This window comes from Micropterus dolomieu, linkage group LG23 (genome assembly GCF_021292245.1).
Source record: "Micropterus dolomieu isolate WLL.071019.BEF.003 ecotype Adirondacks linkage group LG23, ASM2129224v1, whole genome shotgun sequence".
In the NCBI taxonomy this organism is placed as follows: domain Eukaryota; kingdom Metazoa; phylum Chordata; class Actinopteri; order Centrarchiformes; family Centrarchidae; genus Micropterus; species Micropterus dolomieu.
This window is the reverse complement of record NC_060172.1, coordinates 4,065,474-4,084,813: the sequence shown is the minus strand read 5'-3', so window position 1 is coordinate 4,084,813 and position 19,340 is coordinate 4,065,474. Positions and strand designations below refer to the sequence as shown.

General features: G+C 42.9%; 1 protein-coding gene and 1 pseudogene across 1 annotated transcript; one reads left to right on the top strand and one right to left on the bottom strand.

Annotated features, from left to right (window-relative positions):
- Positions 1-1,637: 1,637 nt before the first annotated feature.
- LOC123962993 lies at positions 1,638-6,702 on the bottom strand (annotated as a pseudogene).
- A 7,764-nt stretch (positions 6,703-14,466) lies between these two features.
- On the top strand, positions 14,467-15,538 carry LOC123962990 (GTPase IMAP family member 1-like). The gene is made up of 2 exons (XM_046039504.1): positions 14,467-14,475; positions 14,822-15,538. The coding sequence occupies exons 1-2, from the start codon at positions 14,467-14,469 to the stop codon at positions 15,536-15,538; spliced, it is 726 nt and encodes a 241-aa protein (XP_045895460.1).
- The last annotated feature ends 3,802 nt before the right edge of the window (positions 15,539-19,340 follow it).

The following is a 19,340-nucleotide window of genomic DNA, read 5'->3' as shown; positions in this document are numbered from 1 at the left end:
GTTCTATTTAGAAAAACGTCTTTCCCTCTTTGAAAGGATCTGTGTGGAGCAGGAGACTCTCAAAGACAGAGTCTCAAATGTAACCTGATCCGTGCACACACACATTTAACAATCTGTAAGAAACACAGAAGAATGTCTCAAACGCTGTTAGACATTTGTACACTGATCTGTCAATATTAATCCTTCTTCAGGTGATGTGATGTGTGCATTTGTAAACTGATTTACTTTTGTAGATCATGTAAAACACATTTGTGTCCAGTCTGTGTCTAATACAGGGAACAAACTGCAGAACAACTACAGAGACTGTGACCAAAGGCAGGTTCGAAAAGGCTCCAAGAAATGACTGATTTTACACTGAGAATCAGTGTTCACAATAATAACAGCCTTTTATTTGCTGATGAACTGAACTGGCACTTGCAACGTGATGTGGATCAAGTGTTTAGATCCGTCAAGGCTCTGATGGAATTCCACCTCGAGTCGGGGAGGCTTAAAGTGAGATTTGCTCTGTTTTTACTGAAATCTGTTATCTGTCAGTGACACTTTGTACCTGTTATTTATGTATTTATTTCAAATATAAGTAAAAAAGAAACAGAGAAGAAAATGCAATCAAATAAACAACTCAAAATTATTTGAATTTTTTTTGAAACTCTTGTCAATTTCCTTACATGTTCGAAAAGAAAAATACTAATTATATAATTAATCATTTAATCCCACCCGTGTCCACATCCCGTGTTCCTTAGCTTGAGGATGTATTCTCCTGCACACTTCCCTACAACATCTCTGTCAGACTACTGCCTTAAATACTGATGATTCTCATGAAACTGGTGTTTAAACTCCAAGATCTGGACCCGCTCAGTCCGTCTGTGCATGGGTGTTTGATCTTCTCACTCATAGAAACCCCAACACTGTCTATGGGAGGTTAACTCCGACTGTTGTTCGTTATGAAAAGACGAATGAGCGTTTGTTTACTTGCCAAACTTGTGATGGTCAATTAACATAATCATTTACGTCCTGCTGGCTGCCATCACCTTAATTATTACCGTTGGCTAGAAAGAGGTCACTGGTTTATTGTTGATGTAACCTTATTTAGTTATAACATTACACTGGTTTGAGAGTGGGGGATGTGTTGACTTACAAGAGTTTAAGCTGTCATTGATTGCATTGCACATTTCATGGTTGTGCTCTGTAAGTTAAAAACAGGTTACAGTTACAGAATTCCTTATAGCTCTGCAGTTTTATAAGCAACACGGTTTGAACGCAGCAGCTGATACAACTTTCGTAATAACCACGAGAGACTTGAGACTTGACTTGGACTCTAGCACAAAGACTTGACACTTGACTTGGACTTGGTCCAGTATCCAGTTGCAAAGTGTTGTACTGAAGCCCAGACTACTACGTTTGCTGATCAGATCCGGGGGAGATTAACTTTTAGAAGCCTTATGTTTAAATTTAACTATCTTTGTTTACCAGTGTATCTGTATCTTTGTCATCTGCACTTTTTGAACTCCAGTTCTGTTGGTTGACTATCAAACCTCAGAGCATAACAGCGACAGCTACCAGCAACACTTATTACAACATGTGATGTCTGTCCGACTTCAAGCCTCAGAAACAACCATCCACCGAGGATCCAGAAGAGTTTAAGAGGTGAATTTCAGTTTCAGAGTCTCATGAAACTTCAGAATGTCTTGTTTGGAGTCGGTTGACACTATCTGCTCCACAACCTGACGGACTCCACTCTCCAAAGCATGATAGTAGCGCTTCACCTCCTGCAGCTCAGACTGCAGTCGTTCCTCCACCTTGTGATGCTCCTGCTGAGCTTCACTCAGCTTCTTCTCGTACTTGGACGCCACAGCTTTTATTTTCTCCTCCAGTTTCTTCTGGTAGAACTCTCTGAGCTCTGCCTCTCTCTGATCCAGCATCTCCACCACCTGTTGGTAGGTGTAGTTGGAGTAAAACCCTCCTCCGTTGGCAGCCACCATCTGCTCCACCTTCTCCAGTAGATCCAGGACCTGTCTACGATCGTTGGTCTCATCATTGTTGAAGACATGATATCTGTTTCCTGCCTTCTTCAGGATCTCGCTCAAGGTCGCTCAAAGTCTGGTCCAGTTTGCTCATTCTGGGTGAAAAGAATGATGGTGTTCTTCCAGGCATCCTCCCCAAAGACCTCCTCCACCTGCCTGACAGCATTTTGTTCTTCATTGGTGAAGGGCCCCACCTTGATAGCCAGAAGGATGGCGTGGGGCCCCGGGGCCGACATGTTGATGCATTTGGCGATCTCTCTCTTCACTGTGTGGTCAGACTCTGAGGTGTCAAAGAGGCCGGGCGTGTCGACGACGGTCAGCTCTCTGCCGAAGACCAAACCTTTCTGCTTGCAGCACTGTCCGGTCACTGAGGAGAGAAAACACTGTTCAGGATGCAGCAACTGATCACACAGAGACATGAAGTCAGTGCAAGAAGCCTGAATCACATGATGACAACAACAGAGTTAAAAGTTTCAATCTGGTTTCCAATGGAATTATATTTATATTGAATGATTCTGCCTGACAAAATTTACTTCCAGTGCCACTGTTAGCGATGTGACACAATGAACTCATATCCACCCCAAATTTATGTTTGATACAGTTTCCCTTACTTAAGTGTGCTTGTGTGTGTGTGTGTGTGTGTGTGTTTAACTGTGTTTAACTGTGTTTAAGTTTGTTACCTGAGGACTGTCTGACTGCTGCACTGGAGGCATCTAGTCTCGTGTTTCCACTGGAGCTCTTTCCAGCTCCGGTCTTCCCAACAAGAACCAGCCTTAAGTCTGACACAGAACACAAAGCAAAGTGTGAAACATGGTTAATGTGCAGCTCCACTGGTGAAGTTAAGAATTTAAAGTAGAGACAATACAGCCCAAGCTGGAATGTACATGTAAATATAATGCTCATAATGTAGGAGGTTCAAAATAAGGTACAATCACTGTAATCATTGGGGCATCAGTCAGAATGCATGGTAGTAAGCTAGGAATCTTCAAAATTCCTCTAAACAAATTTAAATTTTTTCAAACCCAAAGTTTGCATTTGACAACAAATAATCAGTTGAGAAAAGACCACATCGGTGCACTATGTTGCCAAAAGATTTGGGTCCCCTGCCTTTCCGTGCACATGGAGGCCCAAGACATCCCATAAGGGCCGCAGACAGGACCAGAGAAGACGGCTGCTGTAGCACAGCTATGCAGTCATGCAGGTCCTGCGTGGGCGCACCAAATCCTTCGAAAGCCATCAAAAGGTTTTTTTCACAAACTCCCCTTTATTTAACCATTCTTACAACACATACACTGTCCTTTAAAAATCATGTCAAAAGAATATCAAAAACTGTTAAATTCAGTCTTTCCAACTTTAGACATATTAGACCATCAATCTCAAGCAATGCAGTCAGGATGTTTCTTCATTCAATGATCTTTTCTCATATTGAATACTGTTTCACAGACTGGTCACTTACAAATGTCACAACACTCAAGCCAATAGTCGCTCTTCAAACGAGCCTTAAAAATCTTTGATAGAAAACCATTTTCTTTTCATCACTGCTGAATCTTGCAGAAACATGACTTGCTAAGCTTTGAAAATTTATCGAAGTTTAAATTTGCCTGTGCTATATATAAGATCCTACATGGACTTGTTCGTAGAATTGAAAATAAGTGGTGTAACCAGGGCCTCCACGAGAGGTGATTGTATGGATCAATGATGACACGGCGGACGACAGCGCTGCTGTCACTTTGAAGTCTGGTCCTATTTTAGTTTTCATGAGAGCACTGAGGGAAACTGACCTTATATTGAACGCAGTGAGTGAACTTTTAGCTTTGGTCAGACTTGCTAACAGCTTGTAAACTGAAGCTCTCTGTGTTACCTGCTCTTGTAAAAATGCTACACATTGTTCTGCTGCTGTGTGCATTGCGTATCTTCAGACTCTCTTCGTCCACTGCACATAACACGTTACACTGTTTAGTCAACTAACCAGCATCTCTTCTTCCTTTTAAATCCAGCAGCTGTCAAATTAGTTGTAAAAGTGTCCAAACAGGAGAAACATTGCACACTGCTTTGTATTTATGTCAGTTGTTGGGCTCATTGCAGTTACTATCACTGTCTTGTAAAGACGTATTTGTTTTCATGCAATTGTGCATGGGCTCATTGCATTACCTATATAATATACAATATAATATCTTGATCATGCATACTTGCCACAGATGGTTTTCATATGTTTCCAGAAGGTACTGGATATTATTTTATTATTTATGCAAACAAATGGCAATTTCATTTGTAGTTTTCAATCTAAAACTTGTTGAAATGGTTTGAGAGTGTGTATAAGTATATTGTAATCTTTGCACATTTTTACAACACCGTGATAATGCTGATAACTGTGATCAGTTTCGTCACTATAATCATGATGTGATATTCATACCATTTCATCTCTACAACTAAAACAGCTTCAACTCTTCTGGGAAGGCTCTAAGTGTCAGTTAGGAGTTGTGTCAAGTTAGGGCTCTCTTCTACCATTTTTCTACCATTTTTATCCAAAACTATTGAACGGGCAGTCTTCAAACAGGTCTCAGAATTCCTCTCACGGAATGACCTCCTAGATCGGTAGGTAGAAAGGTTTTAAGAGTGGCCACTCTACTGAAACGGCTCTTTTGTCCGTAACAGAAGCCCTAAGGTCAGCTAAAGCTGCAGCCCAATCCTCAGTTGTTATCCTATTTGACCTATCAGCTGCCTTTGACACAGTCAACCACAGGATCCTGCTATCTGCACTCTCAGCAATGGGCATCTCGGGTAAAGCACTCCTGTAGTTCGAATCCTATCTCTCGGGGCGTTCCTACAATGTTTTGTGGCAGGGACAATTATCCTTCTCCCACTGCCTCTCCACAGTGCTAGGGCCCCCTCTCTTCTCAATCTACACCACCTCACTGGGGCCGATCATTCGCTCGCTTGGCTTCTCTTACCACTGCTACGCAGACGATACACAACTCTACCTATCCTTCCCGCCAGACAACCCCACCGTCTCGGCATGGATCACAGACTGTCTCTAGGACATATCTTCATGGATGAGGGCTTGCCACCTTCAATTAAACCTCTCTTAGACTGAAATCTTGGTCATTCAACCAGGGTGGTGAGAAACTTGGGTGTCATGATTGATGACCAGCTGTCCTTTTCAGACCATGTTGCTGCTGTCCCTCGGTCGTGCCACTTTGCTCTATACAACATCAGAAAGATCAGGCCCTTCCTCACTCAATACGCCACCCAGCTTCTGGTACAGGCCATGGTTATCTCTCGCCTTGACTACTGCAATGCCCTCCTAGAGGGTCTTCCAGCTTGTGCGGTGAAACCCCTACAAATGGTTCAGAACGCAGCAGCGCGTCTGGTTTTTAATCAGCCCAAAAGGACGCTTGTTACTCCATTACTCAGTGACCTCCACTGGCTCCCCGTGGCCTCCAGAATCAGGTTCAAGTCACTAATGCTTGCATACAGAGTGACTACTGGGTCTGCATCCATCTACCTAAACTCCATTATACAAGTTTACGTTCCTTCTCGGCCGCTACGCTCCTTCACCGAACGCCACTTGGCTGTGCCATCCCTTCACACAAAGAAATCCCAGTCTCATCTGTTCGCATCTGTGACACCACGATGGTGGAATGACCTACCACATGCCATCAGCGCAGGGACGTCCCTCTCTAATTTCAAGAAGCTCAAAGAAAACTCATCCCTTCCGAGAACACTTCCTCTTAAAACACCTCTAACTTGCACTTCCTGTGCTCTTCTTCTTCTATCCCCTACAATTACCTTGTATTGATTACACTTTTTCCCTATGTATTTACCCTATTGATGTGATATGTGCCATCAGCGCTTACTAGAATTTATTGCTGCTTTTATTATTGTGTATTGTCAGTTGTAGATCTTGTGCTGTATTTTATGCTCTGTTAATGATTGTATGTTGTTCCTCAAATGTATGTCGCTTTGGATAAAAGCGTCTGCCAAATGAGTAAATGTAAATGTCTATCAGGTTGGAGTCAGGACTCTGTGCAGGTCAGTCAAGTTCTCCACACCAAACTTACTCAACCAGGTCTTTATGGATCTTGCTTTGTACACTGGTGCGCAGTCATGTTGGAACAGGATGGGGCCAAAATGTTTTGGTATGCTGAAGCATTAACAGTTCCTTTCACTGGACCTAAGGGTACAAGCCCTGAAAAACAACCCCATACCATAACGCCCCTCCTCCAAACTTTACATTTGACAGTGCAGTGAGGCAAGTACCATTCTCCCGGCAACCGCCAAACGTTGTTACTCCAGAGAACCCGTCTCCACTGCTCTAGCGTCCAGCGTATTTTACACCGCTGCATCAGACACTTTGCATTGCACTTGGTGATGTAAGGCTTGCATGTAGCTGCTCGGCCGTGGAAACCCATTCCATGAAGCTCTCTATGCCCTGTTCTTGAGCTAATGTGCGCACTGTGCGCCTCTGCATGCGTTGACCCCACTCTGTGATTTTATGTGGCCGACTACTTCATGGCTGAGTTTCTGTTTTTCCCAATGGCTTCCACTTTGTTATAATACCACTAACAGCTGACCGTGGAATATTTAGTAGTGAGGAAATTTCACGAATGGACTTATTGCACAGGTGGCAACATATCACGATACCATGCTTGAATTCACTGAGCTCCTGAGAGCGACCCATTTTCACAACTGTTTGTAGAAGCAGTCTGCAGCCTGGGTGCTTGACTTTATACACCTGTGGCCATGGAGGTAATTGGAACTGAATTCAATGATTTGGAGGGGTGTCCTAAAACCTTTACAGTGTATACAGTGTAGTTCAATCAGAACTGCCGCCCCATGTGAAAGTCAAAAAGTGAGTGGAAGGGAGTAAATAAATTGTGAACATGTGAATTGTTGGGCTTCTGTAAATAACATCATAGAGTACGGTCTAGATCTGCTCTTTTATGAAAAGTGCTGTGAGATAACTGTTGCTGTGATTTGGCGCTATATAAATAAAATTGAATTGAAATTGAATTGAACTCAAACGGGTTAATGAGGAGGGATGAAAGGTGAAAACAAGAGCCAATCAGTGATGAGAAAAGAAAGGAAAGGGAGAGAGGTATAAAAAAGTGACACTGGTGGAATGAAGTGAATAAAAATAGAAATCAATTTGAGATTACTACAATGCTGCTTATACCAGAACTGTCAAACTGTCATGTCCTCAAATTAAATACGTAATTCAATCAATACATTTTGTACTGTGAGTCCCTTTTGATGTTCAACCTTTGTATACATATCACACTTAACAGTTTCTGTATACTAGAATTCCAAAAACTAGTGTTAATACCATATTGATCGAATATGAAACAATTACGTGGTCACTATCAGATATACAATATGATAACAATAAGTTGACAGGTCCAAAGTAAGAATGAATCTGAATGAAAGAGGAGAAGCGCCAGGTACAGAAGCTCTGTGCAACCCTGGGCAGGTTGTTGAGGATGACCATGTGATGAAAATAACAAGAAGTTCTCCAGCGTACACAACAACAGGTCGTTTTAACCAACCTCCTAATATGACTCATATAAGCGTATCCTAAATTAGCGCCCCTACTGGTGGTCTTTGTCCACAACTCCCAAAACAGCGATCTTGATCTCCATTTCCAACTGGACTTATAGTACGTTTCGGAAATAAGGGTCCACTCCACCAGGAGGAACACAGGATCCACTGCATCAGGAGGAACACAGGGCCAACTGCACCAGAAGGAACCAAGGATCCACTGCACCAGAAGGAACCCAGGACCCACTGCATCAGGAGGAACACAGGGCCCACTGCACCAGGAGGTACGCATGACACACTGCACCAGGAGGAACCTGGTCCCACTGCACCAGAAGGAACCCAGGACCCACTGCATCAGGAGGAACCCAGGACCCACTGCACCAGGAGAAACCTAGGACCTACTGAACCAGGAGAAACCTAGGACCTACTGCACGAGGAGGAACCCAGGACCCAGCACACCAGGAGGAACCCAGGGCCCACTGCACCAGGAGGAACTCAGGACCCACTGCACCAGGAGGAACCAAGAGCCCACTTAACCAGGAGGAACACATGATCCACTGCAACAGGAGGAACCTAGGACCCACTGCACCAGGAGGAACCAAGGACCCACTCCACCAACCCAGGACTCACTGCACAAGGAGGAACCTAGGACCGACTGCACCAGGAGGAAGCCAGGACCCACTGTACCAGGAGAAACCTAGGATCTACTGCACAAGGAGAAACCCAGGACTCACTACACTCGCAGATTTGACAATAGCTCTCAGCATTTTATCCCAGGACCTAACAGCAGTCAGGGTACCATTGGGTAGCAAGTGGAGCTCTGTGCAACCCTCAAAGGATATCGTATGGCTGTATTTCCAACAGCCAGGAGCACTAACGAACCAAGCGGTATTATCACCTTGAAAACAAGCTTGGACTCGCTTTGTCAAAATCTGTGTTCTGATTCTTGTTTCTTTTCTTTTCGTCTCATTCTGTGTTCCTATTTTATTTCTTCAGGCTTCTGTATCAGTTCTTTGTCTTGGTCCTTAGATGTGTTTACTATTTCTTCATGTTTGGTGTCACATTCCACCTGTCTGCTCTGTTTAGTTTAGTTCTGTGAGTTTTGTTTATTGGTCAGTTCATTATCTGTTATTTAGTCTTTGTTTTGGGTTTAAGTCCTGTCTGTTGTCTTGTGTCCAGTTTACTCCGTCTATTTTTGCATTTTGGTCTGATCCTGTATGTCTTGGCGTTTGTCTGTGGTGTTCTGTTATCTTGTCTACTTTATCCAATCAGTTATTAGCTTGGTCCATGTTTTCTGTTTTGGGGTTTTGTTCCTTGTCTTGTGTTTCCTGTTTTTATCCTCATTTATTCCATTGTTTATTTGCATGTTCAGTTTTTTTCACTTAGTACCAGTTCTGTCTCGTATCTTGGTTTAGTCCTGCATTTTAGTTCTGTGTCTTAGTTAAGGTCTTTTTATTTACTCTTGGTTCTGTGTTTGCATTATTTTGGCTTTGTGTGCTCTGTGTTCTGTATAATCCTAGTTTTCAGTCTGTCTTTTCCATGTCCTCCTCTTTGTATGTTTTTGAGCGTATGTTCAGTGTTGGTGTCAAGTTACACTTTTTGTCAGGGTGCTGTCTGTTCCCCTGTCTCACCTGTAGATTCCTGTTGGTCCATTGTAGTTTGTCGTGCTCTGTCTCATATGATGTCCTCTGCCTGTTCGTTTCCCCCCGCTTGTTCTCGTCATGTGGATTTTGCCTTTTGGATAGTCTGTTTGGATTGTTTATTATTTTGGTTTGCTTGGACTCAGCCGCTTTTAGTAAGTGTGCTCGCTTTTTGTTGTTAAATAAATCATTTGAACTGTACCTGCTCCGCTCTGTGTCCTGCATTTGGGTCCTCAACCTTTCAACTACACACCAAACTCTGACATCCTTACTGTCAGAACCATAGACTGTATATAAGAAGTGGACGTCATTGTGACGTCACTCGTTGGTTTGTGGACTTGTCTTGAGTTTGGCCAATAGGTGATTTTTTTGCAACCAGCAGCACGGGATTTGACCATATTTGGACAAGACGGTGGAGCTAATGGCCGTGTGTGGAGCTAGCTAGCTTGCTTAGCTTGGTGCATCTGTAATTCACATTAACTGTCCTGTTTGACAGGGCTAATAACTTTGTCTAGCGAACAACAGGCTTAAAACTAAATGTTGTCTCCAGAAAAATGAGCAGCCAACTCCTAATAAGCTTTTTCAGCGGCGCTGGTTAAATGTACACGGATACAGCGGATACAAGTCGCCCCTATCCTAATTGAAAGGTCGCCATGGTAGAGACTTGTCAATCAGCTTGTAGCCCCACCCTAAAGCCTCCCCTGCTTCCTGGTCTCTGTTCCTCTAAATGTGTGTCTAATCTGTGTGGCCCCCTCCAGCCAGCGACGTCACTACTCAGAGGGAGGCCCCTTCCTGCAGATCGGTTATAAAGGAGGCGAAGCTCCGGGGCCCCCTTTCCTCCGGTGCACAAGCGTTGAATCTTTTATATTTTTTGTTTTACTTTGCTTTTATGACCTTAACTGTAGCACTTTGAGATTTGCTTCAAATGTAAAGTGCACTACAAATAAAATGTATTGCTTTTATTTATTATTATTATTAAGTTCGTATTTTACCCACCAAACAGCTTCAGCAAAAGGAACGTGAGAGTCCCTGAGTTAGATTCAGAGTCTGCCTCCTTTTCTTCCTGCAGTCAGGATGCATTAATATTAATGAGCTTCACTGAGCGTTTGGAGGCAGCTGTGGGCGTTTGGAGGGCCGGACATGGCGCTCCCTCACAGGGGCCACATTTCAAGTTGATTGTGATTTATAAAGAGAACTTGCTTGCTTGAACTAGCTTTTGATCCAGTGGACCATGCAGTCCTTCTTGCACGCCTTGAGCATTTTGTAGGCATTCAAGGCTCCGCACTTAAATGGTTTAGCTCCTGTTTGACAAATAGCAGTTTCTCTGTCACAGTGGGTGACTTCGCCTCATCATCAGTTCCTCTCTATTGCAGGGTGCCCCAGGGTTCAATTCTTGGCCCCATCCTGTTCTCTTTATATACGTTGTCGTTAGGGGCTATAATAGACAACCTGTCATTTCATTGTTATGCAGATGACCTGCAAATCTATCTGCCTATGAAGCCTAATGACAGTGTTGCACTAAACTGCCTGCTTAATGGCATTAATGAACTTCCTTAATCTGAATGAAGGTAAAACTGAGTGTATTATCTTCAGTACTAAATGCATGTGAAACAATCCAGCTTTAAGTCTGGGAGCTTTGACTACATGCGCCAAGCAAACTGTCAAAAATCTGGGTGTGACATTCGACTGTAGCGTGAAATTTGACAAGCAGATTAGCAATGTTGTCAGAACGAGCTTCTTCCAACTTTGTCTCCTGGCTAAAGTTAAGGTTGCAACGCTCTTTATGTTGGTCTAAGTCAAACATCCATCTCGCGTCTTCAACTTGTGCTAAATGTTGCTGCTCGCTTTTTAACAATACATCTAGTAGTGCACACATCACTCCCGCTCTGTTTACACTGCACTGGCTCCCGGTGCGTTTTAGAATCAATTTCAAGATTTTATTGTTTTTTCAAAGCCTTAAATGGCCTACCCCGGAGTATTTTTCCGAGCTTTTAACTTTGGGTGGGCAAAACCGGCTGTTGCGGTCTTTGGATCAACGGGCTTTAGAAGTCCGGAGGTCGAGGTACAAACAGTGGGGCGATCGGGCCTTCGCACAATAATGCACAATAATCGCACAATAATGGATGTTGTTCATCTTAAATCAAAACTTATTTATTTAGAAAGGCTTTTAATGCAGCAAGGTGGTGCGGTGGTTAGCACTGTCGCCTCACAGCAAGAAGGTTGTGGGTTCAAACCCCGGTTGCCCCGGCCTTTCTGTGTGGAGTTTGCATGTTCTCCCCGTGTCTGTGTGGGTTCTCTCCGGGTGCTCCGGCTTCCTCCCACCATCCAAAGACATGCAGGCTAAGTTGATTGGTTACCCTAAATTGTCCTTAGGTGTGAGTGGTTGTGTGGCCCTGCGATGGACTGGCGACCTGTCCAGGGTGTATCCCGCTTTTCGCCCGATGTCAGCTCCAGCAACCCTGTCCGCAGGATAAGCAGTTGACGATGGATGGATGGCTTTTAATGCGCAGCAGTGGTTTAACAACTTCCCTCTTCTTCTGATGATTTTAGGTAACCTTATCTGGCTTACTGTTTTCTAGGCTTCATGTTTTTTCTTGTCTTTTATTGAATGCTGTGTTGTTTATTCTTGGTTGATGTAAAGCACTTTGGACACCTGTTGGTTGCTGTAAATGCTATATAAATAAATGTTGATTGATTGCTTACAGATGTGCGTATGCACGGTACGCCATTTTTGGCTTTTGGGTGCAAATACACTTTTAGTGAGGATTCTACGCACAGTTTTATAAATGAGAGCCCTGGTACTGAGACTCCCTGGCTCTGTGTTTACCATTCTAACAAGATAAGTGGATTGACTAGTTTCCCTTTCCGGTGCTTACTGGTAGCACATTTTTACTGCTCTCAGCTCAACCCAGTTAAATGTGTTAGATTCTTCATTACAGCAGCTAATTATCAGCTATTCATGTTTAGTTTTTCCTCTGCCTCAGATCCTTATTCCTACTTAAGTACAGAACTTGAGTAAATGTACTGAGTTTCTGTCCACGGTAAAGTGGCTGCAACAGGCAGAGAAAAAAAATTTAATCTAAAACCAGAACCCAGCAAAAGGCTTCCTGTCAGATCTTAAAGTACAGCCAGTACCAGGCTTCAAAGCTTCTTTCTCTGCAGGACGATCTCTCTGCTTCTCCCACAGCAAACAGGAAGTAGAAGCACTAACCACCATCACAATGAAGCACTTCGAGCGACTGGTCAAGAAATAAATCATTGGCTGCGTTTCCTGCGGCGACTGTCTCCCACCACCCATTCTCATCACCTTCTACAGAGCACTTGGCTCAGTGTGTGGATGTGTGTAGTGTAGAAGCACTTGACTACAAAGGCACTATACAAATACGGAGCAATCTGGTCATCTCGGGCATCCCAGAGCAGGCGGTCGAAGTCCTAGAGGAAAGCTATAAACAGCTGGCGCTCCCGGTTGACACCATGAAGAACATCGTCGCGAAGTTTGTACACTACACAAGCAGAAGGAACTGGTTAAAAGCAGCACCAACTTCAGCGTGAACGACCACGTTCCTCGAGAGATCCTGGACTGACACACGGTTCCTACACATGAGTAAAAATAATGCAGACATGTCTGAATGAAAACACAGATACCAAATTAAACGTGTTTTCTCCTTCACCGTTTGTTGTAAAGTCTCGCTCTCCGTCGGGTAACTCTCGTTTAAAAAATAGAATAAAATATAGGAAATGTTTATCGCAAGATCTGGCGACTCTGATGTCTACTAACTCTCAGGTCTCGAGCAGCAAGGTTCATTAGTTTTTATTTTGTTTTGGCTTTTTGTTTTGTTTTAATTAGATTTTAACGTGGGTTTGCTAGTTTAGTTTTTATTTTTGTAAAATGTTTCATTTTAGTGTAGTTTATATTAGTTTCAGTTTAGTTTTAGTCTTTGTCGCTGCACGATGCCAAGCTTAGTCCAGCTTAGTTTTTTCACAAAACATTAAAATAAACTACAATCAGAAATATTTGAGAAAAGGGACACCCTTTTTAAGCTATGTAAAGTTTGTACGTGGGGCCCAAACACTAAGCAAATATATATATTTAAAGTACTGACTCATTGTCTAAATAAATAGTACAAATAAAGGAAGCACGTGCTACATCTACAGTTTCATTTCTAACCTACATACAGAAAACCCTTAGAGCAAACTGCCCTAATCCTGCTACCCAGTGGGCCCAAGAAATTCATCTCCTCTGGTTAAACAGGTGAAAAACAATAAATGGAGGTGACAGCTAAGAAAATGGAAGATAGTGGAGGGCCCCCTTGGAGCCACAAACAACAGGTCCCTAGCACCCTGAAGGAAAGTCTGACTGGAAAGCAGTTCTATTAAAATCTAAATCTTTATTAATCAAAAACTAGATATTAAAACAAAGTCAGTGAGCCCATAAAACACACACTAGCTGACATGCAGTAAATATAATGACAGGAGACAGTTAACCCAGCGCAGGGGGAGCTCACAGGTCCGGCCACACCAACTGCCCCGCAAGTTCCCCCGGCTTCATATCCACTAGAAATGCAGGCTTATTAGGTCCTATGAAAGTTTCTTCACATCTAGTTTTCGTTATTTCGTTTGTCTTCTTTAACGGTTATAAGGTTGCCAGGAGTCGTGTCTCACTCGGTCTCAGTACAGTTGCCATCTAGTGGTAGAGAATCACAATTGCATTTTGTTTTTGAATTCAAAGTTAATATAGTGAACGTCACAGAGAAATAAAGATCATTTAAATGTTTACTTGCATTCGATGATATGATGTCGCGCACCTCATGAGCTGCGTTGGTGAAATCTACATGTAACCAATTTTTTAACACTATTTTGTAAATGTAAATGCTCCGTACTTACGCCTTTCTAGTCTTTTCAACCACTCAAAGCGCTTTTACACTACATCTGCATTCCACTGACTGCCTCGATTTCACTGGGTGGGCTTAAAGCAGACTACATGTAGCCTGTCCAAAGAAGACCTAAATCGTGGCTACAGATAGACCATGACAATAAAATGACACCTAATATCTTGTAGATATTATTGACATTGCAGAATAACAGGATATCAGCTATCTCTAACCCTAACCCTGGGCAAAAACTACAACTAATCACTTTTGATCATTTTGACTAAAAGTGAGCCACACACAGCCGGTCTGTCTGGGAGCTCTATCTTGGCTGCTCTTAGAACATGTGAAAGAAGTGAAACCAAACACTTTGTAATCACTGTTGACTTTGCTTACGCGATGGTGACGGTGAAATGACGGCTCCGGCTTGCTGGGTCCTGTCGAGCCGTGGCGTTCAGCTGTGAACAAACACTGCTACAACATATATAAGGTGGTTCACACGACATTCTGTAAAGAAAAGCTGCATTTATAAATGTCAGTAAAATGTTTCATCCAAATGTTTAAAATTACCGTTGATTGACATTTTACAGATCTCTGTGTAGACTGCCAAAGAACCAGACTCGCAACAACCTTTTCAGTTCCTACCTGGATTTTCATGTCCACCTCTTTATATCACCGAGGATTGACTTAATGAATCTGCAGCCTGAGTGGTCCAGAGGGGGTTTCTAATCCCTCTGTGCTTTCTGTCCTTCAGCTGAACATCCCAGGACGGACAGGAGGATCGTGCTGCTCGGTCTACCTGGAGATGGAAAAAGTGCATCAGGAAACACCATCCTGGGATCTCAGGTTCAGATCAGGCTGTGGCTTTAATGCAGTCAGTACAGAGACCGTCTCTGGGTCAGCCACAGTGGGGGGTCGTCAGGTCACAGTGGTGGACACTCCAGGATTCACTGGAAAAGTCCTGAGACCCAAAAAGCTGTACCTGGAGATCATGAAGTTGATAAAAGAGGCCAGTCCAGGACCACATGCCTTCGTCATCGTGGTGAAGATAGACAGGATCTCTGAAGCCAAAGTCAAACTGTTTGGGATTCTGCCAAAACTCTTCGGCAGGGATGTTGATAAGTATGTGATGGTCCTTTTCACTCATGGAGATAAACTAAAAGGCCAATCAATTGGTGATTTGTGCAATGAAAACAGATATGTAAAAAATCTGGTGGAAAAGTGTGGCGGTAGAATCTGTGTGCTTGATAACACAAACACAGGAAACAGGATGCAGGTCAATGAGCTTCTGGAGAAAATAGATGAGATGGTCACAGCTAATGGTGGCGTGCACTACACCTCAGAGAAGTTCAGGAAGGCTCAGACAGGCATGGTGAACATATCCATAATATGGGATGAAATTCGTGAAGATTTCATACGTCTGATCAGTGAATTAGATTGTCTTCACTGTGGGTATAAGAGGTTGGATTAGGGCTGTTCAAATCTCATGTCCCCATAACTATACACGCAGTATCTTGATATAGAACATTTTCTGTAAATGCAATGAAATATCATGAGTTAGGATACTGTCATTAAGGTGGGGTAGCTATTCTGGAGAAATCCAATACCATGACCACGATGTAGAGTGAAAAACAACACAGAAAGTAATGTAGTTTAGAAGCTGACGCTACTTGTTGCTACACATCAGAGCAGCAGCAGCAGCAGACCTGAGAGTATCTCAGCTCTGCTGCTGCTGCAGAGAACATCACAACAAACTACTGACACACATCATGGCTGGAATAGAGTTGTGTTCCTCGTCCAGAGAACAGACTTCTGTCTCTGATGTGAACTCCTCGTTTTTGCTTGCGTGGCCTGAGTCCTCCTGTTCAGTATTACCCAGTTCATAGTAAACTTCAGAATATGACAGGAAGGTGTGTGTTTGCGACAGAGCCAAATAAACAATAGATCCTATCGTCATATCGCACAGCCCTAGGCTGGAGGTGATGAATAGGTGTTGTATGAAGAGGTCCCACCGCCAGTGTAACACAGTTTATGTAGTAAATTTATTCTTTATTTATTATCCATGTATCTGTGGGGATTTATTGGCTTGAGAGTGCCCTCTCTCAGACGTAGCAGGTAAATGCTAACGCGCCTGAAACGTTGTTAGCTCATGAGACATGCATGAGTTGCTAAACACAGCGCTGTGTACAAATATCGTGTTACGCCTGTATATATGAACTACATGAACACGTGCACTGGAACGTATGGAGAGGCTGATACGACCAGTTGTGAGTGGGCTGTTGTACTTTTAAAGTGCTGTAGTGTTTAAGTAAGGACAAAATGCATCTTCTAAACTAGCTGTCATCGGTGCTAAAAGAACTCGCTGTTCTGTTCGCTGTGTGTGAACTGCCTAAGGCGAGCCGACTGGATGACAGACCAGAACACGTTCTGTTGCTGTCCAGATAAACGGCTGCATTGAGAGAAACACACAACACAGATCCGAGGGGTCGATTGAACCGGCCAGCTACAGTGAAGTGCAGCTGAGCGCGGTTCAGCAGCTGTCCTGAAAAGGGCATTCATAGACAACTTGTAACCAAATACGCTTTAGAGGAAATGTGCTGGCTGATGTTCAGGGTTAGAAAGTGTTCCTGCAGCTCACAGCAGGCAGAGTTCAGAGGGATGATTTTTGTGCTTCATGTGTTTAAATATTTAACCATTGGGTTGGTGCTCAGGCAACCGGATCAATACATTTATTATGAAGCAGTTGAACTTTACATCTTGTTATTCTGTTTGTTTGATTATATTGATTTCATATAAATAAACATGTATTTTTAATGAATTGTTGGATGTTTTGTCTTTTGATATTCAGGATTAGCTTTCTAATGATGTTCCAGCCCTGCATACCTGTACAGGGCAGAATGAGACAGCGCGACCCTTAAAACAACAAAACAACAACGAATAGATCAATAAAAAGTGGACGTCACTACCTCATACTGAATAAATCCTTTGTAAAATGCCTGGTGAAGCAGGGAGGAGAGTGTCTGAATGTTTACATAATGATGAAATATCAAAACAAATAAAAAGATTATCAGACAATATAGAACTTAGAATGACAGAGAGGAGGGAAAACTCATCCTTCGTTGTGGAAGAGAGGGAAATCTCCTTCTCTCTTGAAGACAGAAAGTATTTCCAGAAATTTTGAAGTATTCCTTCAGGTGAAATGTACACATTCATGCGTACAGCAGACTGTAAGTGGAGCTGTTGTCCAGCAGGTGGTGCTGCTGTCTGCTGGGACAGACTGTCCACCCTGAGACTTCAGCAGGAGATTTAGAGAAACAACAGACCTGCCTGAACGTCACACTTTACAGCAACAACAAGGTGACTTCACAGAGCTGATGTATGGGATTAATATCCCGCCATGATTCAAAACTGAAAATAAAGTTCTGAAAAGTTGAAACTAGTTTGAAAAGATTGAAAACTAAAATTTACAAGCTTGCAAAGTGTTAAAAAATATAAAATCTCTGCAAACATTACGTCGTTCAGAAATGCAACATTCTTTTTTAGGATGTTGTGCAATCGTTTTTTCAGAGTTTCAAATTTGTCACTGAACTCCCAGTGTGTAGTTTGTTTTCCAGGTTTGGAACCTTGTATGGTGATCTGAAAACTGGTGTGCCAACAGGTGAAAAAAAGTTTTGAAACTCTGAAAACTGAGGTTCGAAAGGGCGAAACTTTATTACATTACATTAGCACTCCTATTGCAGACAATTTTTTCAGAGCTGAGTTTCAACAGCCACTTTGCGGAGACACGCCCACACAGTTGTGAGCTTGCAACTCACATGATTGGTGGCAGCGTTGTCACGCAGCTCTGTTCTGAAACTCAGACTGAGCAAAAAGGAAGCTTCGCAACCTCCCAAGTGAGGGTCTGAAAAAAAAGGAGACAAAAAGCCTGGAGGCAGGGTATTCTGCTCATGGCCAAGGCTTTGCTGTCTGCTGAAGTACAGTCCAATCACAAGTCGTATTTTCTGGAAAGCTGGGATTGACAGATTGCTCCGCCAATGACGAAAGAGCACAAGATATGCAAACAGAATGCACAGCTCTCTGGGCCACAAGGCGGTTTGGCGGTCCCGTCTAGAGCTGCAAGAACCACGTCCATGGCTGGGAGAGAGGTGAAAAACTTTGTTAACAGTACCATGTAGTAACCTTTAACTTTAGCTAACTAAAAAGCTAGCTAATACCAGTGAATTTATTAGCATGCTTGTGATCATCTCTGTAGTCACTAGCTAACTGAGGCTGTGTTCGAAACTTTAAAGTAAAGTTATGGTGAATTTTCCTGAGCAAATTCATCACTCTCTTATTTGAAACTGCTGGCTAAGGATAAACGTAAATACAGTAAGATTGTTATTCATGTCGGCGGTAATGACTGAGGTCACTAAGATTAATGTTGTGTCGGTGTGTACATATGCTAAAACAATGTCGGACACCGTAGTTTTCTCTGGACCCCTGCCAAATCTGACCAGTGATGACATGTATAGCCGCATGTCGTCATTCCACTGCTGGTTGTCGAGGTGGTGTCCAGCAAACGATTTGTAGATCATTGGCAGACTTTCTAGGGAAGACCCGGTCTGATTCGGAGAGACGGCATCCATCTCTAAATGAACCCATGGATTCCAGGATTTAGAGTTCATCATAGCACAGAGAGAGCACTGGTGAAACTTACTAACGACCTCCTTATTGCATCAGACAAAGGACTTGTCTCTGTACTGGTTTTATTAGATCTTAGTGCTGCATTTGATACCATTGACCATCAGATCCTATTGCAGAGACTGGAACATTTCATTGGCATTAAAGGAACCACTCTAAGCTGGTTTAAGTCCTATTTATCAGATCGATTTCAGTTTGTACATGTTGACGATGAGTCCTCCATGCACGCCAAAGTTAGTCATGGAGTTCCACAAGGATCTGTCCTCGGACCAATCCTCTTCACTTTATATATGCTTCCTTTAGGCAATATTATCAGGAAACATTCCATAAGCTTTCATTGTTATGCAGATGATACTCAGTTATATCTATCAATCAAACCAGATGAAACTCATCAGTTAGCTAAATTTCAGATGTGCCTTCGGGATGTTAAAACCTGGATGACCTGTAATTTTCTAATGTTAAACTCAGATAAAACTGAAGTTATTGTTCTGGGGCCTAAGCACCTCCGTGACACATTATCTAAAGATATAGTTTCCCTTGATGGCATCGCCCTGGCCTCCAGCACCACTGTGAGGAATCTTGGAGTTATCTTT